The sequence below is a fragment of the Strix uralensis genome, chromosome 19, assembly GCF_047716275.1.
Source record: "Strix uralensis isolate ZFMK-TIS-50842 chromosome 19, bStrUra1, whole genome shotgun sequence".
Lineage (NCBI taxonomy): Eukaryota > Metazoa > Chordata > Aves > Strigiformes > Strigidae > Strix > Strix uralensis.
Genome location: NC_133990.1, coordinates 9700128 through 9722669, shown reverse-complemented (window position 1 = coordinate 9722669; position 22542 = coordinate 9700128). Strand labels below are relative to the sequence as shown.

At 48.8% G+C, this 22542-nt stretch overlaps 2 protein-coding genes across 3 annotated transcripts; one reads left to right on the top strand and one right to left on the bottom strand.

Moving 5' to 3' along the window:
• Positions 1-1150: 1150 nt before the first annotated feature.
• On the bottom strand, positions 1151-4855 carry ATP5PD (ATP synthase peripheral stalk subunit d). Of its 2 annotated transcripts, none has more exons than XM_074888808.1 (6): positions 4757-4855; positions 4276-4406; positions 3512-3608; positions 2561-2632; positions 1487-1549; positions 1151-1352 (listed from the first exon to the last, which is right to left on the bottom strand). In XM_074888808.1, the coding sequence occupies exons 2-6, from the start codon at positions 4395-4397 to the stop codon at positions 1221-1223; spliced, it is 486 nt and encodes a 161-aa protein (XP_074744909.1). In that variant the 5' UTR covers positions 4398-4406; positions 4757-4855; the 3' UTR covers positions 1151-1220. The 2 variants fall into 2 exon arrangements, with proteins under 2 accessions (XP_074744909.1, XP_074744910.1); XM_074888809.1 differs by lacking the exon at positions 4757-4855 and adding an exon at positions 4670-4749.
• A 45-nt stretch (positions 4856-4900) lies between these two features.
• Positions 4901-15584, top strand: KCTD2 (potassium channel tetramerization domain containing 2). The gene is made up of 6 exons (XM_074888806.1): positions 4901-5270; positions 6762-6870; positions 7534-7625; positions 8324-8419; positions 11349-11474; positions 12051-15584. Exons 1-6 carry the CDS (start codon positions 4977-4979, stop codon positions 12078-12080), a joined length of 747 nt encoding a protein of 248 aa, XP_074744907.1. The 5' UTR covers positions 4901-4976; the 3' UTR covers positions 12081-15584.
• The last annotated feature ends 6958 nt before the right edge of the window (positions 15585-22542 follow it).

The window sequence follows — 22542 nt, the reverse complement described above, 5'->3', positions numbered from 1 at the left end:
AAGAAGGCCCAGGGCAAAGGGCAACCAGCCAAGCCTCACCCGCAACCGCAGGAGCAGGACCTATTTCTGCTAGTTCTGGAGAAGGTGCTTCTCTACAGTCACTTCTTTCTGTCCCTGGTTTTTTTTGCTATTATTTCTATAAAATGGAGCAGCTAGAGACCAGCTCTGCACAGTGCTAATTCTGTTGTTCTCCACTGTATCGCATCTAATCCCTCCACTGTGATTTTTTTTCCTGCTTGATCCATAGAGCTGCAGCTGTTTCAGTTGCCTAAATAAAATTAAAAACCCAAACCTCCAGGGCACGAGATCTGCATGCTTGGTGCTTTGTACTCTAGTTCAGTAGAACTATGTATGTTCTTAAATTCTTCTGTGGGCTAGCAAGGTATATGAATAAAACGATCATGAAATCTGGGGATAATACCTTCATTCTATCCATCTATAATTCTTAGCACAAACATGACCAACAGGAAAGGGGATTAATGCCCTTCTCTTATGGAGAAGTTTCCATTATGGGGAAAGGTGTTTAAGAATTCCACCTCATAATTAAATGAAACAATGCAAGTCTGGAGCATTTGTACTACTGTTTCTGTGAGTTTCAGTGAGATCCTCATCATTCAGAAACCTGGGACAGAAAGAATAGGATCACCAGGATTAAAGGGGTGATACTTGGGATGTTCTAAAAAAATTTTTTAAATCTCATTTTTTTTAAAGGTATCTCGACATAGCTACACTCCTCTAACTCCTTTTGCAATTGGCTGCACCTAAACCATCACAATCAGCCTAGAAAACAGCCCCAGACCTCTGCCTGTAGAATGCATCTCCCACTGCACCACAGATCACTACTAGATACACTCCAGCACCATAAAACGTTCCACTTGTAAGCAACCATTTGCCTGCAATGGCAGAAGAGCTACATTCCCTGTACCGTGTGGCTACACAGGCCAACAGATGGTTTATCTGCATTACGGGAGATGCAGTAAGATTCGGTTTGATCAACAGGTCTACCTGGGATCTTGGTCCTTGCTACAAAAACAAGCTCACAGGTAGAAAAGACAAAAATCCAGGAAAAGCGGGCTGTTTGCACGTTAGTGTATTGTTCCATGTTTCTCAAAACCTTGCAACCTCATGTCTGAGATCTAAGCCACAGACAGCAGGGAAAGTACTTTATTTAAAAGATCAGAGAGTCTGACAGTCGTTAGACAAACTGCTTCCAGACAAGTTTACAGATCAGCAATGGGTCTGTGGGGCCAGTACGGGTATTTCTCCTTGTCCAGTTTGGTTTCAGGGAAGGCTTCATGCAAGTCTTCAAATGTCATCTGTTCAAAGGGAATCATGTTTCTCAGCGTCTGAAGCTTGAAGTGGGAGCAGAGACAAACACGTTACAAGTCACTCATCATCAAGAAAGAGCAAAGCACACACAAGTAAGAACGAGGTGTGTGCCAGGCTGGGTTAAAGAGAACATTCACCAAGCAAAGTCCAGACTTACTCGCTGCTCATACTGGACAATACGAGCTTTGGAAGCCTGCACGTATTCAGCGGTGCTCTTTGCCTGCAGGAAAGCAGAGGACGTGGTGAATATGGTTATGATAAAGACAGTGACCTAGAGTGAACCTGCAACCCCATGCTCTAAGTTAGCATTCAGATTTATCATCATTACACTAGGTAAGTGGACTGAATCTTAATCAAACCCCAAACAGCAGCACCCAGCCTCCTGCTCAGCCAAAAGCCAGAGACACGTATGTGAGAGACTGAAATGTCCTATGACTGCCTCAAAGCTTGCTTGTGTCTGTGCAAACCTCCAAGAGAAGCTGCTGCGGCCTGTGAATTGGTCTGGGGGGTGTGTAATGAAGGATGTGCCCCCCCACCACTTCCTTGCAGTTGCATTGTCCGGACTCTTTAGACAAGCCTCAAAGGGGCAGAGGTGTGCTGAGCTGGCCCCATCCTGTAGCCGTTTGTGGCTCTATTGTGTAGGCCAGACTCCATGCATGCATTGCTAACGAACTGACAAGAGGCAAAGGTTCCTGCCCTGAAGCCAGATGCAACAAAACCTGTTGGACCAAAGAAAAAAAAAAAACCTAAAGGCAAGCAGATATGCTAATCAGCGGATACGATGAACTTAAAAAGGCAGCAGAAAATTTTGCTCAGTGTGCATCCCCCATCCAAGCCAGATCCGTGTGCACCCACCACCGAAGAACTGAAGACTGAGGACCAACGGGACGCCGCTGGATCCATGGTGGTGACTATTCTTGCAGCCCTATCCCGCATCCTTGCTTTATTTCTGTCTTTTCCTTCCATTCTGTCCTATCACTACCCCTCTTCACTTCTTTAATAATAAAAACCTGTTCTGGGTATACGGCATTTGACCTCGTTTGTATATCTTAATCTGCTCCTGGGATCGTATCGAAACCTCCCCCGACATTGCATCGGGACAACGTACGAAGACCAGAGCCGTGCTCCAGCTCAGGCTGCCCTGCCTGCGCAGATGCACATACAGAACACCCCTTCCCTCTCACAGGAGTCAGAGACAACCCCAGCATTAGGGAACAGTTTAAACACTTACAGCTTCCTTCTCTTGGGCATCAATTTTGGCAGTTTGTGTATCCACTGGCTCAGGAACCTTTAGTGCACTGAACTGCAAATCAAAAGAGAAAATTTTTATATGGTTTGTTTGATTGAAACAGTCCTTCACACCAAGGTTATTTTCCCTGTCAGCAGGGGAGCATTCCCTCCTTTCTTCCTAGGATATGCTCACAACCATGTCAGTTAAGGGGCTTTCTAAAACCGATCACTGCAGCTTGGCTGTGTCCTTCACAAGTAGCGCTGCTCACCTGTGAGCTTAAAGCAATCTATCCTGTACTGCATGCCACCACCAGGACACGTAATACTACACACATTCATCACAGCACTGTAAAGAGCAAAGCACAGCATTGTAAGGAAGCAAGAAAGTCTAATACCAAAGACTTATCATATCACAGATTTATTTCCCCCAAGACAGAGTTCCCAGATCTATCTGAGGTTGGGTGGGTTCTCCCAGCCTTGGGAGGCCAATTTTCATAGTGCCAGGGACACGTGTCCTTCAGCAAAAGCCTCACTCGTGCTTTTCAATCCCTGCTTATAAAAAGGATGGCAACCCCTGCACGCATCTGCGAGCTTCACACATTTCACAGTGTGCAGAGCCACACTCACCAGCTTCTTCCATTCTGTTAGAGAAATATTTCATACGTTTGCTTCAGGAGAGGCACTACCCGAATGCACTCCTGCAGCCAAAATAATTTATCAAGTTTTCTTTCACCAACTTTCTCACTGTACAGTGCCACAGGTTTCCTCCTGAAAGACAGCACTGAAGTGACCTCCTCCAGGTTAGTGACACTGATCTGCAGGATGCAAAGCTGGGGTACCTCCTAGCTAAAACCAACCTCCTCTGCCAATTCTGGTGTTTTCCTCTCAACACCAAAGATGTTCCCCATTTAAACCCTCCAAAGAGCAATATCCAGCTGACAGAGAGACTGACCTTCTTCTGAAACTCATCCACCATGCCGGCTTTAGCAACAGCAGCCTTGTAGTGAGCCCAGTCGATGGCCGGGGGCTTCTCTGGCAGGGCAGCCAACCTAAAGAGATGGAAGAGAGCAGTCACAGCCAGGGCCAGAAGTAACCTTGCGCTATCATCTGCTCTCTGCCACAGTTCCTTTCCAGACTATCAACAGAGCCTGCTCAGTTTATTTTAAATATTCCCAGGTCCGTCACTAAGAAGCAGTGCTGAACCATGTCCGCAAATCCCTCTGCCCTTGGAACAAACTTCTCTATACAGACATGAAGAGTTCAGCCTGCAGCCCTGCCCCACTTCAAACTACTACACAGCATCTCTGGGTGCAGTCCTGTTAGAAAGGATTGGGCGGGTTTCACAATACCAAGCTAGAGCCAATCAGCAATACCAACCGTAATAGCCCACAACATTTGTATCAAGCAGCAGACACTGAATTTGAGAAGACTCGTGAATTTGTACAGCATTTAACAGACTAACAAAGCCTGCAAAGTGTTTGAACGTGCCAAAGCAAACTGCTTTCACAGAACTGCTTTTTTATGTTGCAGCTACTGTTTTACTCTGGGGAGGATTAAGTAAAGACGATTTGCCAGTAAAAGCCACCAGCTGTCTTGAAGGTGACCTGTTTTAATACCTATCAGGACACTCTGCAAGACCAGTTACCGACCCGGCTCAACCCTGTACCACAAAGGGTTCAGCTGCGGGGTTGAGCTGTCCCACACGCTGACACTCACCGGGCTGACAGCGCGTCGCTGCGGGTTTTCAGGGCGTTGAACATGGCTCTCTGGTTGGGGGGCACCCTCTCGGCAAAGGCCGCCCAGTCGATGGCCTTGACGGCAGCTCTGCGGCCCGCCATGCTTCCAGGCTGCGCCCAGGAGAGACGGCACCAGGCAGGTTATGCTAGGGGGGAGCGGGCAGGCCCCAGCAACCGCGGGGCTGGGGAGGACGGCTCCGGCCCGGGAGCGCCGGCACCGAGGGGTGAGGGCTGGGGCGGGAGAAGGGACGGGCGGACGGACGGACGGACGGCTCCTCAGTCCGGCCCCGCCGCGGCCTCACACCCCCCCCACTCCCCACAACACCCAGGCCCGCCCCGGCCTTTTCCCTCCCTCAGCCCCGGGAATCCCGGACCTCTCTTCCCGGTTCTCCAGCCGGTCCCCGCCCCCAGGGCTCCTTCCCGGCCCACCCGGCCCCGCCGCGGCGTCTCCCCGCTCTCACCTTCACTGACCGTCACCGCCGTCCCCGGGCGCTGACGCGAGCAGCGCCGGAAGTCCCGCCCCCGCCGCCCAATCAGGACGCAGTCCCACCGGAAGCGCCATCCCCCTTCCCGGTGACGGCCGCTGCTGCCCCGGAAGTGCTTTACGGGCCGGAAGCGGCGGCGGAGCGGGGCGGCGCAGCGGGTGGGGATGGCGACGCGGGGGCGCTGAGCGGCACCACCATGGCCGAGCTGGCGGCAGCAGCGGAGGGGCCGCCGCGGGGCCGCACGCCCAGTCCGGGTCCCGGGGGTGCGCCGGGGCCGCCCAGCCCCCGCGCGGCCGGAGCGGCGGCGGGCTCCGGCGGGGCGCTGTCCCCACCCGGCGCGGCCCGGCCGCCCGCCGCCTCCTCCAAGTGGGTGCGCCTGAACGTGGGCGGCACGTACTTCGTGAGCACCCGGCAGACACTGTGTCGGGAGCCCAAGTCTTTCCTGTGCCGCCTCTGCTGCCAGGACGGACCCGAGCTCGGCTCCGACAAGGTGAGGCCGCGGCGGGGGCCGGCCCCCACCCCACTTCGGGATGGCGAGACCCCGGGCCCAGGCGGTGACGGCCGCTCCTTGAGCCGCCTTGGTCCCCACGGCAGCCGGCGTCACCGGGGAGCAGCGCCCCGACTTGCTGTACGGGCTGGGTGACAGCCCCGGCTGCCGGTGTCCCCAGGGCTGGCATCCCCAACGCTGCTCTACAGCCCCAGCAGCCCCTGACCCTGTGGCGTGGATGGGCCGATCTCCACAGCAGCCCCACTCCCGCAGTCCCCGGAGCACATGTCAGCCTGACACACGCCATCTCCGTGTCCCTCATGTCCCATCACACGGCCACAGAGTTGGCCACATCCCCAAGAATGGGGCTTAGAGTCTGGCCTCGTGCCTCTGGCATCCCGGGGCTGCAGGGTCCGATACCCTCCACCTCCCACGGTGACATGAGTCCCCTCAAGGAGCAAACCAGCACCTCCCCATAGTGCTTATAGCAGAGAGGGAACTGGAGGGAAGCTTTCCTAGAAACAGGAATCTTAATGATTTCTCACCCTGAGCATGTATTACTATTTTTAAAAATATATTTCACTTTGCTCTCATAAAAGATCACAGTGCACATTCCCTACATGGGTGGCTAGTTTTGAAGTGATTGTTTATCATAAGGATTTTGCAAACAGTTATTCTTGTAATTGCAGGTTTTCTGTAGCATCCGCTGCACAAAGTTTTGTAAATATTTTGTGGGTAGGTCAGACTGAGAATTAGTCAGGGTTCTTACCACTCCGTTCAGAGTTTAATCAAAAGATGAATCCTGGTTGTTACAGCAGTCACCAGTGTCAGTGAGTAGAGGAGATGACACTTCAGAATGTTTTTTCAGTTTCTTGTGGCCTTAGAGCAGATTGATTGGCAGAACAAACATTGCTTTAAAGTGATTTAAGGGAGTGGTATGAATGACTTCAGAGCTGGCTCAGGAAATGCTTTTGGTTGTGAATTGTTGGTTATTTGATGGCAATAGTTACTGTATTGCTAGAGACATGGCTGGGGCATTGCAGTGTGCATTTTCAGTAGTGGAAAGGAGATTAAAAAGAGCTACTTAAACCATCATATGCTGTTAGCCAGAACTGGAGATCCAATTTGCCTCCAGAGTCTCCTAGTTAAACTAGTCTGGAAAACAAATTTAGACAGAACACAATTGCTGCTTTTGTTTTGTATTATTGCAGTGAAGAAAAACTGCTAAGTCCTGCTTTTCTTTCTGGGTATATAAACTCTCTTCATAGAAGTGCTTAATTTGAAGCATTTGCCAGCATTATTGAGCTGCCACATTTGTAGCTTAGTTCAGAAATTGGAAAAAAAAATGGTGGTTTAAAGGTACAGTACACCTTTCACAGGCAAATTAATCCAGGTTCTCAAAGAGAAGATGTTCATTCATTGTTTTCAACTGCAATTATGTTTTTCCTGGTACCACTTAACCATCCCCGCTTCATTCCTGGACACACTCAACAGGATGAGACAGGGGCGTATCTCATCGATAGAGACCCCACATATTTTGGTCCAATACTGAACTACCTCCGACATGGGAAGCTCATCATAAACAAGGAGCTTGCAGAAGAAGGTAAGAGAAAAAATACAGGGCATTTTTTTACAGCTGCAAATGCTGTTGGGTAATGGTAAAAAGAGCTCTCGTCAGAAACTTGCCTGAGTGCGCAGGGTTCCTGACGTGGCAGTGTGTAAGGGTGTGAGCAAGCCGTATTTCCCTCTGTTAGTTTCTCAGAAGGATACTCATTAACAGGGATTAGATCATTAGATTCTGTATCTTCCTGAAAGCAGAGGCCTGCAGCTTATAGCACAACCCATCAGTGTCCTGCTTAGCTCAAAGGGATCTGTTAGCAGAGTGAAGGGTCTGTTAGCACATCTCCTCTCCCTCCACGGACAGCAGTTCTTGACAAGCAGGCAGCTTTGGTGACTTTCCAATAATGGGGCTGTGCAAACAAAATAGAGATTGTACCATGGGGTTTCTGATAATCCTGGGGAAAGGGGAATAATCTTTCTTAAAGATCCTCTAAGACACAGAAGGAGCTGACAGCTAGTTGGTCATTTTCTTCCAGCTTGGGAGCATGAGATCAGTGGCACAGCCTATTTGACATTTGGGGATTTTCTCACTAGATTTGGAGTCAGGAGCACGTTGCATCAAGGTTGCGTCCTTGTAGCAGAATCATCTTCATTCTACCCTGTACAGAGTAACAGAATCTGTTTCTACTTTTGGTTCCTTTCTTAGGGGTACTGGAAGAAGCCGAGTTTTACAATATTGCATCTCTTGTGCGGCTGGTGAAGGAGCGGATACGGGATAACGAGAACAGAACCTCTCAAGTAATGCACAGGAACATTTGGGTTATGAAGTCAGACGTTTTCTGTAGCACAGTAGAAGGACAAGTGTGGCTGTAGACACTTCTAGTAGCAGTTCTTTGGTTTAGTAGTCATCTTTAACAGGGGGAATAAGTGCTTTTAGGTGGACCCAGGACACAGCTAGGGAAGTATCCAGTATGGTTTCATAAGCACAGACCACTTGGTCGTCTTGTTAACGCTGTAGGGAAAGGCAATGAACAGTTAAACAAGAGGGACCAGGAGTAGAGATGGGTGGTTATAAAGCAAAACACCACTTTGGTCAGTAAAGAGTAGTTCAACTCTTCCTTCTCTAAACTGTTTTCTTCCCTTCATATCTGTCTCTCTGTGGCAATTTTTCCTATTGCTGCTCAGCTGATACTAACACACCCGGTAGATTCAATTTTGTAAGAGAAATGCTTTTAAAAAGCAGCAAATGGCTTTGAAAGCCCGAGAAGTTTTGCTTTTACTGGCCCTTAGATGCCTTTTAAGAGAAGTTTGCCAGCCATGTGTATCTGTTTTAGAATTGGTTGGATGGTCAGAAGGATGGAACCTCAGAAAGCCTGTGGGGCTCAGACTTCCTTAAATAACAAGATGACAGAGCAGGAGAGGCTTACTAATTTTCTAGCTTGATACTAGTATAACAATTACTAAACTCACGCTTATTTTTATCCTCCATGCTTTAGGGACCTGTGAAGCATGTGTACAGAGTCCTGCAGTGCCAAGAGGAAGAGCTCACACAGATGGTGTCCACTATGTCTGACGGGTGGAAATTCGAGCAGGTACCGTTACCAAAGAACAGCAGAATCCCTTTGAAAGCTGAATATGAAATAAGCAGTTTGCAATTGCATTGCACTTCACACTGCTCTTCAGAATAAGCAGTCTGAACTGAGCAGCAGTCCACTTATGTAAAATAACTGACAGGGAAAGGCAGAATTCACTCAAACTGCCAAGAGAGATTTCATTTTCCTTCAGGACTTCTTGTATCCTTGTAAATCCCAGAGCAATTCTTCCATTATCCTGCATTTCATCACCTATACCAGGCCCCAGTACAACAGTTTTATCCAGGAAAATTAATAGAGCCATAAAAAAAACACAGCACGACTCTTCTGGAAGCTCAAAGTCATGACTCCTGCGTTTGCTAAAGAGGTGCTGAGTGACATGAGAAATACACTTCCTGCAGATGCCTTTGTAATGCAGCCGGTTTCGGGGCTAGGTGTCACTGAAGCTGCATATGGCATTAGTTCCAGATTTGGTTTCTGGAATCAAATACAGTCCTCTTATTTAGGAGGATGGAGAATTGGAAACCAGCTGGCCTGCATGTTAATGCTATATTAAGAAACAAACTGCAGAATAGGCTCTGTGGATTACAGCTCTGCTGTCTTCCCAATTAGTCCAGCTTCAGTACAAGTGGATGTTGTGGGAAATGTGCTGACACGAAGTGAGGCAAGCACTTTGCATCACTTGTTCATATATATCTGTTCTGTAATGCCTGAAAACTCCTACTGCAGAGTGGAGAGGCAGCCAAAAACTCTCGCCCCTGTGAGCCGGGTAGTGAAATCTTGTGACCAAGAGCCACTAGCTGCTTTATGGAAATGCAGTTCTCTAACACCCAGGTTTTGCTCTCCAGAAATTTACTTAACAGAATTTGCTTTTCACACATGCATGCATACACCCCCAAAACCAAACGACTATAGGCAGTGCCCTACATGGGAATCTGTGCTCTTACCTCTTTCCTAGTCTTGCTTTTCAAATCTATAATGATAGGGTCAGGATAGTAGTTACAAATGCTGGGGTGTTCCCTTCCAGTTCCCTCCCTCCCTCTGCCATCCACAGCCTTTGCACAAACCCCTGAGATCCCTGCCAGCTCCCTTTCCTGTACACTACAGGCACCAGGAAAATTTCCTGCATGCCCCCCTCCCGCACGCTCCCACCATCAGGAGCTGTTCTGGCCCTCCCCAGGATTTGCATTAGACTCAAACACGCCCAGGGGCAGCAAGCCAAAACAGGACACCAGATACAATGCTTTGGTCAGGGCTAGACCTCACACAGCAGTACAGCCTCTATCCAGCTGCGAGATGGTCCAGGCTGGGTCACAGAGCAGGAACGTGGTGGTGGTGCAGCACAGGCTGTGTCCCATGCTGAAGCGGGCCCTGCTGGGAGGCACACTGTAGCTGCAGCCTGTTGCCAAGGTCTTTCTCCAGATGTGCAACCCAGCACGGCTTCTACCCTCCCCCAGATCGCACCACTTGGCATGCTGATACACGTTAGGAAGGATGGTAACGGATCTACGTATTGGGGACAAAAAGAGGGTAGTGCTAAATCTTAGCCTGGATGGCAGCGACTGAACAGAGCAGATGTTCCCTTCATGGGCTCTTTGGATCCAGTCACTTCATAGCATCACAAAGACTGGTCCAGAAGCCTGCTAGTAAAAGCTGGTGCAGCCTTATTGTCTGTGAGGCGTGGGTTCTCGGAGGAGCATGTGGCCTTTCAGGTTCTGTGCCTTGTACCATTCAGTCCAGCTTAAATTAAGGTTGAAATAGAAATTTGCTATTTTAAACAGAAATCTGTTCTCCTGCCCACCTACAGTTCAGTAGTCTGGAAAATTGCTGTCTTTGTCAAGATACTTTGTGTTTGTTGAGTAAATAGTGGTGTACAGTATTGAAATATCCCAGAGCTTAAACAGTCAAGACAGGGTGCAGGGACGCGAAAGAAAAAAAAAAAAAAAAATTTTTTTTAATCCTGTGTCTACCTTTTGCCCTCAGTACAAACATCAAAACCTATTTAAAACAGTGCTGGAGGTCAGTCAGTGCGCCAGCCCCCCACGTCTTCCTGCAGCTGCACTGTAACCATATAGATAGTCATCTGTCTAGGAAGGCTGTTGACAGCATCTGCCTCACGTATAAATATGGAGCTGTCTCTTCTAAAATCCATTAGGACATGGAAGTGAGGGTGCACGCTGCATATTAAAGTTTCCTAGATATACACAGTTGATAAGATTCACATTGCTTTCTTCAGATTACTTAGATTTATTATCTGGAAAGCAGAACGGAGTTGTAAATGACAAATTAGCTCTGCACTCCAGGATGTCCTTTTAATGTAATAATGATAAATGAGACAGATGGGATTGCTTGGATCGAGTCCAGACCCCTCATCACAACAGTCATAGAATATAATCCCATTTATACAGATATCAACCTCCATCTTGACAACATCTACGTAAAGTATGGTGCCGGTTTGCCACATGTCCCCTAGTTAATCTAACATCTGTCTGTGGTAAAGAATTGCCTTTCCAGTTTTTACACATCAAAGTCACAAGGCAAGTTGAGAGCCGAGTTCAGTGTAGTCTAGACCAGGAAGTCTGCATTGCCTGCCCCATATCTGAGTTACCTGGATATTACATATTGCAAAATCTGATGGTTTTTCCTTTTTCTGCCCTCAGTAATTGGAAAATGTACTGTTGTGTTCAGCATTACAGTTTCAGGCTGGAATTTTCTTCCTGGGGCTCCAGGTGCCAGTAGAGGGCTCTGGAGCTCGGCCCTGTCCCTGCCTTCTGCACACAGAGGAGAGCCTGGGACACAGGAACTGCAGGGAGACACTCCAGGTCCAGAGCAGGTCTCACTGGAGAGTCCTACCTCACACAACACTTGTAGGAATAAAGCAAAAGTCAAGACTTACTGATAGTTACCTTGGCTGTCTCCTGTCACACAGCTGATCAGCATTGGATCTTCCTATAACTACGGAAATGAAGATCAGGCAGAATTCCTCTGCGTTGTGTCCAGGGAGCTCAACAATTCTACCAATGGCATCGTGAAGGAGCCGAGCGAGAAGGCAAAGGTAAGGCATCTGCTCAGATGTATTGACCTGAATTCCCCTGTGCAAAGAAAAAGCCCTTCTTACACTAGCAGATCCATAATTTGCAGTAGCGATTCCATGCACCAGCTTTCCTGTTTCCTCCTGCATGCGTGATCTTCCCCTCTTGGAAGAATTCATTTTTTACTGTAGGACAAGAGCTAAGGCTCTTTGTACATTTCAAATGAAGACAAAAAAAAGTTGGAGGAAAGAGAGACTTGAAAGAGGAGGACAGCATAGCAAGGACCTTTGAGACTGGTCACATTTTGTTGTGGGGAGATGCAAGCTTTTTTTTCCCCTCTTTCAATCCACGCTTTTTTTTCCCCAGGATAGCAACAAAAGGTGACATCCTTAACTCCTGGCAGGCAGCTAAGCAGGATATCTAGAGAAGGGGCTCAGTCAGCTTTAACCAGCCTGCTGTTTGTTATGGTAGCATAAAAGCCAGCAAGCTCCTCTCACATTAGTCCATCTTTCCTTTCTCTGCAAAAAACAAGGATTCTGAACATGAACTTTTGCATGTAAACTTGTCCAAGTTATTTATAGAAGCTGTCTTCTTTTCAGATTCTTCAAGAGCGAGGATCCCGGATGTAATTCAAGTGTCCACTCCGTTAAAACTCCCAGATGTCAAAAGGGCAGTCTAGCTGGGCAGAGCATCTCTCCGCAGTGCAACCTTGCCCTTGTACAGTAACCAAGCTAATGCAAAGCAAAGCCGAGCCTGTCCTGCCAATGGTGAATAATTCTGGTCATAACCAAAGGCTTCCCTCTTACCCCGGAAACCAAGGAAGGAAAAGACTCTTCCAGTTGGATAGTCCTTTCCACAAGTATTTGTTTTATTTTCTTGGCCAGCGCTGTATTGAATTTTCCAACAATGGCTGGGCTGGATTCCCAGTCGGAGCCTTTGTGAAGGTTGCTCAGGTCCACAGGCCCCTGTAATCAGTTCCACCTTCCCCAGGCTGGTGTAGGTGGGAAGATCTGTATTTGAGCTGTGCCATTTCTTGCACCCAGGTCTGCCACCAAAAAAGTGCAGGGACCTTGCAATGCTCCCCCTCCTGATCAGCCAGACACCCCCCCCCCCCCAAAAAAAATCAGAACAACAGGGCTTTAAAAGGAGGAACAAAACAACCACCAGTAGAAAACCCACACAGACTTTTCCATTCTTGCTTTGTATTTGTTCCTTGTTCAATTCCTAAGAGCTGAGTTTAGATACTAAGGGGAGGGGAGTTGTGTGCACATCTAACACGGGTCTCGCTGTTTACACTATTCCATATGGGCTCCTGGCATTTTCCAAAGCCCATTACTTCACGTGCATAAACGGAGAGACCTGTGTTCACCCAGAATAGCGATAGAGTGATAGTTCTGTCCTTCACACTTCTCTACTGAAGAAGAGTGGTGACATCTTCCCCTCCAGTACCCTGCCACGGCCATATCTTAGCCTGGTGCAAAGTCACAAGGTTAGGGACTTGTTGCTGCCAAGTTCAGCTTTGCCTTGTTTGTCTCCAGCAGCGCGGGCTCTCTGTCGCCTTCCTTCTCACCAAGGGAGGACTTCAGGCAGAATTTCTTTTGTACTGTAGCAAGCAGGTAGGTTTGTTTTAACCCATGAGATCCTTTGCGGAGGAGATCCCCTATTTACATGCAGAGATTTATCTGCAGCCCCCTCGTGTCCCCACCTTCAAGAGATCACCTCAGATTACAGAGGGGCATCACAGAGCTGGGGTGGGGGGGTTTTGGTGAAAAGTTGCCAAACTGATGTAATGTTTCTTGTCCAAAGTGATGTGTTGACTTCTGTGACTTTTTTTTTTGTTTGTTTTGGAATGCCTTGGATGGATGTGCAAAATGTTCGTTCGTGCCTCTCTTGAATTCTAATCTTAGCCAAACTGCAGTCACTGGTTCTCCTCTGTTTAATCTGTGCCATCCCTAACCAAGGGCATGTCCCTCCTAGTCTGGTAAATGGAATTTCTTAGGGATTTGCTGCATGTTTTTCCCCTTCCATCTTGGCTTTGTTCTTTGTAGCCCGAGTGTCCAGGCACTTGGGTCTTTTTGAGTCAAGTCCCAAACTGACATTAAACGCAAAGCTTCAGAGATGCTGGAATTCAGAGACATTAACAAGCTCAGAGCAGATGTTTCTCAATAAGGTACCAGAAAATTCCTCACCTGGACTGCGGAGTTGGGCTCCTTTCTGGAGGACTTCAGCTACCTGTGGTCTCCTTAAAGTTTTGAGATAGAATTAGGCAGGTTTCCCATCTTATCACTCGTTGCTGACAGGGCCTTGCAGCAGCATTACCAACAGTCCAACATCCAGTTCAGCAAACAAGACGTGCAGCAAAGACACTGAGCGACACCGCTGCACTCTCTGCCTCTTTTCAGTCCTTGTGTACGTACTCTTGCCTGTCCTCTCCCATCCTGCTTTGCCAACGTACCTCCTCCAGTGGAGGCTTTGCCTCATTCTCAAGAAAGACTGGTTAATTAGCTGTGCTAGTTTAATCCTGGTAACAACAGACTGTGCCAAATGTCTTTGAATTCACATAGTGTCAGTTACAGGCTGTTGAAACGCAGCTGGCTTGCCATCATGCTGAAGACCCCAGCTCCTCTTCTTCCCTCCATCTTCCCTGTTTATAATGTGGTGAGATGGTATTGGTGTGATTAGACCGTACGCCTTGGCTGGGCCTAAATAACACTGTGATGTGTATAGCTATCTCTCCTCTGTCGGTATCTTGTAGCCTCAGTCATTGTCCGTCTGTGCTCACAGCTAAGAAATCAAGAAGCACATGTGTGCAAGTTAGCAGCCTAAAAAGCCCTTTAACACTCTCATCTGTCTTCTTTCCCTTCCTCAGAGGAGGGAGTTTCTGGGAACTGGTCAAGAAATATCAAACTAAAGGCAGCAGGAACTGGTTGAGCTGCGTGTCGCATGGATGCCAGCGGAGCACCTTGCTGTTCAACCCATGGAGCTCAAAGCAACACTAGTTGCAAAGGGAGACTTTCTGTCCAATACAGCTCAAGTAGATAAAAATGATACCTCCTTGCTTTTTTGTATCACCAAAAATGCCATATGTGGTGAAGCCCACCGGAGGATTGCCTGATGCAAGAGTGATGCCATCACTCTCCCCTCTGAGCCAGAGAGCCTAAAAATTACCATTACCAGTTGAACGGAACAGCTGTTTAACTCACATGCACAAGAAAGACTATCAAAGTTCCATCTTGGTTTTTCCCCTCCATGCTGCTTTCTGCAGTGAGGACGTGCCAGGGGATTGAAGACTCTTTGGGTTCAATTGCAGGATCTTTAAGTTCAACAGAACAAGCTTATGGTAGAAAACCAATCCTTGGTACTGGACACTCAAATTCTTGGGTGGTATTTAGGACCAGGCATGAAGTCCATGCAGAGCAGGTACATTCCCAGTGGAGGATTTCTCCTTTCCCAACTGTGCGAGGTCACCTTTACCCTGCGACCAAGGCTGGTCTCAGCATTACACACCAGTTGCATCCCTTCTGTGCTCAAGACAGGGCTTTTCCTTCCATTGCCTTTCACTCAGTCACAACTATAACAAAACTAGCACTGAATTAGGATGAAATTTGTCCCATTCACTCCAAAAAAGGTAGCGTGTTGTGGTGAGTAGGGTAGGTGAGCAGGGGTAGATCTACTGGATATCCAAGAGTGCCTGTGCCTCTTGGGAAGGTTAATGTTAAAGCATTAATCCTGGGAATGGAGAGTATGACACTTTGGTTTTTTTAAACTTTCCCAGTGGCCTAAATTGTTCCATTACGGCAAGACTGGAAATAACCTCTTAAAGTGTCTTTGTTTCTGCACATTTTTAAAAAATCGATTTTTCTCAGGGGTGACTGAGTGGGCTGAGGCAAAGGGGGCATGGTTCGCTGCAGGGCGATGGGACGGAGCAGCTCCCCAGTCCTGCAGCTGGGCCGTGGGCTCCTCCCCCCGCGTTTGCCTGCAAACCAGAGGTTTTGTACAGTTTGTCACGTGTCAGTGCCCTTTGCTACTGTTTCTCTTTGTTTATTAAATGTGTTTGAATAACAGTTGAGATGCTGTGATGAATTTTTTTTCAATAAAGATTCTGAAATGGGTTTGAAAAGTTTGAACAAACAGTCTGCAGCCTGCTGCTTTGTCTGCATCATTTGCCACCTCACCACATAAATACTGCATTATGGGGCAAGAACCATGCAAATTGGGTACCTGCTCCTGGCTCCAATTCATGTATAACATTGATTTGCCAAGAAGAGAATATAATTAAGATTTTTAGAGTCCTTCTAAGTTACTTTCAGAGAAAAAGGCAAACCAAAGCATGCCTCTATTTTGTGTAACAGAAAATCAATCTAAATTTCTACATTTACCTTTACCATTTCCACTGACAACCACAAGCGAGTAGAACGTTAATACAAGCATTAAATGTGAGTAGCTAAGAAACAAGGAGGATTTTTTGGTCAACTTTCGTTTGCTAAACCCCTGTTTGACTGGAGCCGCACACATGGCAGAAAGGTCTGACAGTTTCAGACAGCTTTACCCCTTCCTCTACCACAAAGACCCACACCAAACATCTGCAGAAGCCTGCAAACAGCTCTCCACTTGCCACACAAGACCAAAGAGGAGGTTCTCGCATCCACCAAGATAAAAAGGGAATGAACAAGAGAAAAGCAACTGCTGTTTATTAAAGCTAGCTTCCCCTTGTGTTCTGAGCCTGCAACTGGCTGCTGGGTGAGAGACTGCCCTGGGCATGTGGCATTAGCCCAGAAACCCTGGAGGATGCTTTAAATAGTTGCTCTATTACCTCCACCCCGAAAGCTGCCAGCCTGCTCTGCGTTTGTGTCTTTAGCAAGACTGGTGGATTAGCTGAGATTTAGATTCTTTCCTGTTTACAGAGCATTGCAACTCAGAAATGCTTGAAACACAGAGGTTCCAACAGATGGACAAGCAGTGGGGAGGCAAACCAGATAGTCAAGCTTTGGTGATGCTGGAAATTGGATAACGCCGACAATTCAGTCCCAACACAGGGGGAAAAGGAAGAGGAGCAAAGACATAAGCGAAGAATGGGAAGATTTGGATTAATTTAGTCTTACTTTTGATTACAAGTGGCTGCTGATCCCTGCAGCTGCTCTGAAGGCTGCCCAGCAGACATGCTGCCTCCCCCCATCCCCACCGTGACAGAAGCCTCAAAGCAACTGAGCAGGGAGGGGGTTGGCACATCCCCAACCCGGGGTTTAACACCAACATGGCGAAAGAAGACAGGACTTTCCCCCCATGGGGCCACACAGGGGGAGCTCACAGGCATCGGGGCAGAAACCACGGCTGAGCCCAGTCAGCACGTAGCATCGGTTGATTTAAGATGGTACGTTTCAAACCTCCTCGACCCATCCCCACATCTCCGTGCCAGACCTGACGGCAGGTCTGGACTGCCAGTGAGCTTGCCCAAAGCAAAGCCATGCTCAAGTGCAGGCAGCATCTTGGGCAGAAGCTGAAACTGCAGGGCTGGCACTGCGGCTGCCACACGCATATTCGATCACGTTCACAAGGTAGGACTTGTCAGCAGAAATTCAAATTACAGCCGGCATTTCAGGCCCGCAGCTATAACCTCCCTGCTCTCCCATTTTAGGACTGTCCTGTAAGGCCACATAGGCTGGAAAAGCCTTTGTGCAGGACCTTTAACCAGATCCAGGCCTGCCAGGCAGGCAGTTCCCCTAAAACAGTGATACATCACCATACAGAAGACATAAGTGTCACTCAGGGGCTTCTGCAGAAACCTCAAGCTGGAGCAGCCAGGCCTTTGCACCATCCCTCACTTTTAAACTCCTTTGAAAAATAATTTCTTTACTTCTTACTGCAGAAAACACAGGCGATGCCCCAGCATTACCAAGTGGTGAGAGGTTGTGCAGGATAGGCAGCAGTGCTGCATGTGTTACCTTACTCAGAATAAAAACGAACCCTATGCACCATCTCTTAATAAACAGGTCCTGCTGTTGCCAGGGGCCAGGCCAAGGCTCAGCTCTCCCTGTTGCCAAAACCCAGGCTGCTCTAGACCTGTTGCAGCAGCACAGAAGGGAAAGAGGGGGACAGTTTGCAGCAGAACCGGCCTCAGCAGAGGGTTAAGACCCTGGCTCTTGGCTGGGTTTGTCAAATCACCCCAGGCTGCCCTGAGAAGATGTGGGATGCCTGGTGAAGGCACTTCCCCAGGCACAGCAGCTCCTGTGGGTGAGGGGCTCCATCGCTGGGGCTGTGCTACTACCAAGGCAGGACGTGGATGGCAGCACAAAAACACCCAAGTAGCTTAGTACCTGCCTGTGGCAGGATTTGGTTCCTCCTACCCCCAGAGGCAACTGGGGGAAATAAATCCCCCAGGTGGCTTTGCCAGGTGCTTGAGAGGAAGATGAGTAACAAAACATTGCTGAGATTTTCCAATAGCCACAAAGTCAGTAAGTACCACATGCATCTGGGCTGCAGCAGAGGGACTTTAAAACCCCTTTTTAGCCTTTTCTGCAGTGGAAAGGGCATAAAAGGAGCAATCCCATATCCCTCCTCTGGAAGGCTCAGGCTCCCACCAGGGCTGAGCCCACCCTGGCCACCACTCTGTGTCTGGGGGCCACCCAGCTCCCCAGGGCTCACCTCAGCTGCAACACCACAAAACTCCCATTAGTCACCCCAGCCGGCAGCTCAGCTTGCCCCTGCCAATTCTGCCTGGAGTAAAATTAATTTGTTTTTCTGGCCTGCCTGCTCATGTCTGTGGACAGAGAGGAAACCCGAATTGACATTAAAGATAGGAAAGGGGTTTAGCAGCATCGAGGCCCCTATCAGCGTCTGACTGATTGGCCTGGGGCTCCAGCAAAAAGCAGCGGAAACTGCTGCTGCATTTCCCCTCTCCTCACACATCTGGGAGGGTGAAACCTGGCGGTGCAGAGGTCTGGCCACAGCCATAAGTGCATCTTGCACAACATGTACGTTCTTCTGCTCTGCCTCAGGCTCTCACGTAAAGACGAAGGTCAGTTGGTCACTTACCCACCCACCTTCACCCGGAACAAAGTAATCAAGCCAGATCTATTTGCAGACAGAAAGCCTGCAGATATTTTCAACCCAGCTTGCTAACGTGTTTGGGAAACATGGACCTTAGCCATGTCCTTCCACCTAGATCTGGTTTTGAGACAGTCACTGAAGATTTAACCCAACTTTCATATGGGAAAATAACCCCCATGTACCCTATCCCTTCCAGGGCTGGAGAAACACATTGGTTTCTCCAAACCACAGTAAAGAAGGAGCCTCAATTCCCTAAAAATTGCCTTCAGATGGTGGTGTAACAGATGAGCAAAGGCATCAATATTTGACCTGGCAATATTTCTTATTGGAGGCCTCCATCCTTCCCAGGGGGTCCCCAGACTTCAGCAGATGGGAGTCTGATGCAAGTCCATTGTCAGTCTGAAGTGTGAGGAGTCCTCAAGTTTCATGGGTCTCAAACAGGTCCTTCATGAGCTGAGAGCTCAGCTGGTGTCTGCATCACCAAGAAAATCCTTAGCAGAAGTGAGCGCCTTCCACCCGTGTTTTAACTCAGGGCACTCTGGGCAGCAGGTCCTTGAGCACAGCCAGGAAAACACGCACCAGTGATCTTGATGAATTCAAATGACAGTGGCTAAAAATGAGGAAAACTATTTGGGCAACCAAGCAAAGAGCTAAGCCCTTAACCCAGGCGCTGAGTTCAAGATGTCTCAGAAAAGCAAGCAGATTAGTCACTAAAGGGCTAGGAAAAACCTAATGAACAGTCCTCATCCTAATATTTCAGTGGGTTTTCATCTAAAATTTGAATGCAGAGCAACATATAAAAACTAAGGAGATGGTCATATTTGCTAAACCAAAAGGGGTTTGCCCATAAAACAAAGGCCATGCTTTGCTGTTTCCCCCCCACATCCACCGCCACTTGCATTTCCCAGTGGGATGAAGAACTCCCATCTTTCTTTTTTCCAAGAATCACCATGCTGAACATCATGATCCCTCTGTGTGTGGGCAGGAGAAGCCTAGATGTTGGCATTAAATTGTTGGATCACCTTTCCTGTCCTGTTGTGACTTCTAGGCATCACCTGCACCTTCCTTGGAGCAACTGTCCTTGGAGAAGAGACCTGAGCAGGACCTGGCTGGGATGGCAGCACATCTGCTGAGAGCAGCACAGCCAGAGCTGCTTCTCTTGGCCAGCCAGAGCCCAAAACCCTCCCTGGCTTCCTAAAAACCACACTCCACAAGTTCTGGCTGCACACCTTCAATTCCCCACAACCTCCTCCACCTGCTCCAAGGATCCAGCGAGGAAACACTTCTCTTGATCCTTCCCCCACTAAGTCCCCTATTCCTCATTAACGAAAGGTAAATGACAGTTAACAGCTTGATAGGTCTAGGACAGATCTACTAGAGGGAAACCCTCCTGTCACTGCTCAGGGTCACCAGATGTCAATGCCTGGGACAGATGGGCTGCAGCAGGGTTAGACTCTCACCCCCCGCTGCAGCACAGCCCATTGCCCCCTTCCTGGGCCTTGTCCTCATCTACTGGCTAGAGTTTTTGTGCAGCTAATCATAAGGTAACTCCATTTCTTCAAAACCATTCAGGGAACACACCACCCTCCTCACCTTCCCAAATGCAGGAAACTGATAGAAGAAAAACACCAGCAGCTTCCAAGTGTCCTCAATAACCTCAGCCAGGTTCCCAGCAAAGTCTCCATCCGTTTGGGTAGCCCTGTGCCAGCATCGGTCCCCATTCCTGCCCCGCTCCTCAGGCACCACAAGCCCACAGCACAGGGCAACATGGCAGGTCAGGGTGTCACACACCGTGAGCCAGAGCCACTTCCAAAGCCACCTCCAGCATGAATTTACCCAAGCACATCTTTCTCTGACTCATCTGCGGAGCCATCCCCATTGCCTCGGGGAGAGCTGCCCTTCCTGGCACCGACCTCCCCCTGTACTGCACAGGCTCTGGGAAAGCCACAGCCAGCAACCCGGGGGCACGGCAGCAGCAGGAAGGCATGGGCCAGCTTGCACACAAACCATCTGCAATCACTCACCAGCTGGACATCTGCCACCAGGGTGAAGAGCAGGGACAAGCCACATCTTGCTGGATTCCTGCAAGCTGATGGGAGCTGTCAGTACATGCTCTGGTGCCAGCTGCCTCCTCGTTCTCCATTTCCCATCTCCACACCAAGCAGTGTTATCCCTGGTACCAACTAATGGTCATTAAACCTGGTCCCAAAAGGGGGATTTCTCACCTGGTGTTACACCCACATTATTGGTGACTAATGAGCACAGAGCAGCCACGCAGAACCAAAATCAACCCAGAAGAGCAGAAAACAGTGGTAAAACAGATCAAACATCAATCTAGGTAAGGAGCTGGGCTTAAATGCAGCTGGGGAACAAACGGGGGAGAGCGGGTGTGGAAGGAGGCCCCAGATGAGGCTGTGTCAGGCTAATTAAGACCTATTAGTGCCAGCAGGACCCTGATGCCCTTTGCAGGGGGAGGATGTGGGAATGATGCTATGGGAACTGCTTGGGAAACTCACGATAGAACAGCACTTCCCCCATCCTTGGCACAGTCCCATTTTCTCAGCACCACCAGAGCTGGTCCGTAAGGGTTTTGCCAGGGTTGTTCAGATCCTGTCCCTGCCTCAGTCTCAGGCCAGGAATCTGTTTTCAGGTGCCTGGAGAGCTTGGTTTCTTCTGGGTCTGTCTGTGTTCAAGGGAAGGATCAGAGCAGGAGTTTAATTTGGGACTGAACCTGGGGCAGAAATAGCTCCTTGTCCCAAACTGCTCTGCAGTCCCACAGCTGAAATGTCACTTAGTTTCCCTTGCTTTTAAAAAAAAAACCAAGCACCCCCACAAAAAAAAAAAAAACACAACCAAAAACCAAACCCCCCTCCCTGGCCACTTCCTCTGCAAGACTCAATCTGTCAGATAATTTGCTAATCTGGATCTCTGGAACAAATTAAACTAGTTTTTCTCAAAAGCAATTTGCAAGCTCTGAGGCATTTGCACTTTGGTTTCCAGGCACATGGTCTGCCCCAAAACTGCTGCTGAGTCTCCTGAGCTTGGGACCAGCTTACAGAGCCGTAACATGCTGGTAAGAACATGCACAGAGCAGGGGACCTGCAGCCACCTCCACCGTGCTCCAGGCACAGCCTGTCCCTTAAGGGCTGTGAGGGACAGCTGACAAGTGACATCCCGCAGACACAAGCCCGTAGCGTTGGGCCAGGCCGTACCACTTGGGCCAATGTTTTCATCAGAGCTAGATCTGGATTCTCTGCCATCAGCTTACTGGGTGACCTTGGAAAAGTCAGCCAGGATATAATACAACCTATGTGGGAGAAGATAGCAAAGCAAGCCAAGATCTCAGTATGAAAAGGTACTTTAAAAGTCACTTATAAAGGTATTTACCAGGAGAAGTACTTGGCTTTCCTACCCCCAACAGACACTGAGTGACCCCAAAAAACAGTTTACCACCCCGCTCAATTTACAGTAAACATCTCACTTCTGTGCATGTAGCTTATTTTACACATTCATAAAATACATGTCCAGCACACACCGGGGCTGAGCTGGGGTGGCAGGAGGATGCCGCTACAAGCAGGATGCAAGCTTGTACCTTTATGCTGCAAGCAGGATGCAGAGACCTGACATACCATGAACAAGAAACTTTCCTCCCCATTTCCATCCCTGCTCCCCAGCCTCAGGCATCGAACGCCCCTCCAAGCCCCATCGCTGGGGGCAGTGGTTTTTGCCCTCCCCCAGGCACAGTCCTGACTTCCCAGCCGGACCCTGCTGCAGGGTCACCCTCCTGAGCAGCTGCAGGGGAGAAGTGAGCTGCTCTTCTCCCCACTGAGGTACCACCCAGCTGCAAGTTCTTACTGAGGACAATATAAAGATATCATCATCATCATCTGCAGGCTAAATATAAACTTCTTCCTAGGCAGTGAGGCACACAAATGCCTCAGGCCCTTGTGTTTCTTAGCATAAAAGGCTGCCGGCCCTTGCAAGGAGCAGCCAGCAACCCTGCCAGGTGTTCTTATCCCAGCAGGTACCTGTGCCCCATCACAG

What these genes read in the sequence shown, in the direction of transcription:
- ATP5PD (XM_074888808.1), bottom strand. Translation starts at nt 4,397, where the DNA reads ATGGCGGGCCGCAGAGCTGCCGTCAAGGCCATCGACTGGGCGGCCTTT. An exon ending in TGGATGAGTTTCAGAAGAAG is followed by an intron (nt 2,633 to 3,511) that starts GTCAGTCTCTCT and finishes TTTGATTTGCAG; the next exon opens with TTCAGTGCACTAAAGGTTCC. An exon ending in ATGCCCAAGAGAAGGAAGCT is followed by an intron (nt 1,550 to 2,560) that starts GTAAGTGTTTAA and finishes GCTTTCCTGCAG; the next exon opens with GCAAAGAGCACCGCTGAATA.
- KCTD2 (XM_074888806.1), top strand. Translation starts at nt 4,977, where the DNA reads ATGGCCGAGCTGGCGGCAGCAGCGGAGGGGCCGCCGCGGGGCCGCACG. An exon ending in CAAGGAGCTTGCAGAAGAAG is followed by an intron (nt 6,871 to 7,533) that starts GTAAGAGAAAAA and finishes TTCCTTTCTTAG; the next exon opens with GGGTACTGGAAGAAGCCGAG. An exon ending in ACGGGTGGAAATTCGAGCAG is followed by an intron (nt 8,420 to 11,348) that starts GTACCGTTACCA and finishes CCTGTCACACAG; the next exon opens with CTGATCAGCATTGGATCTTC.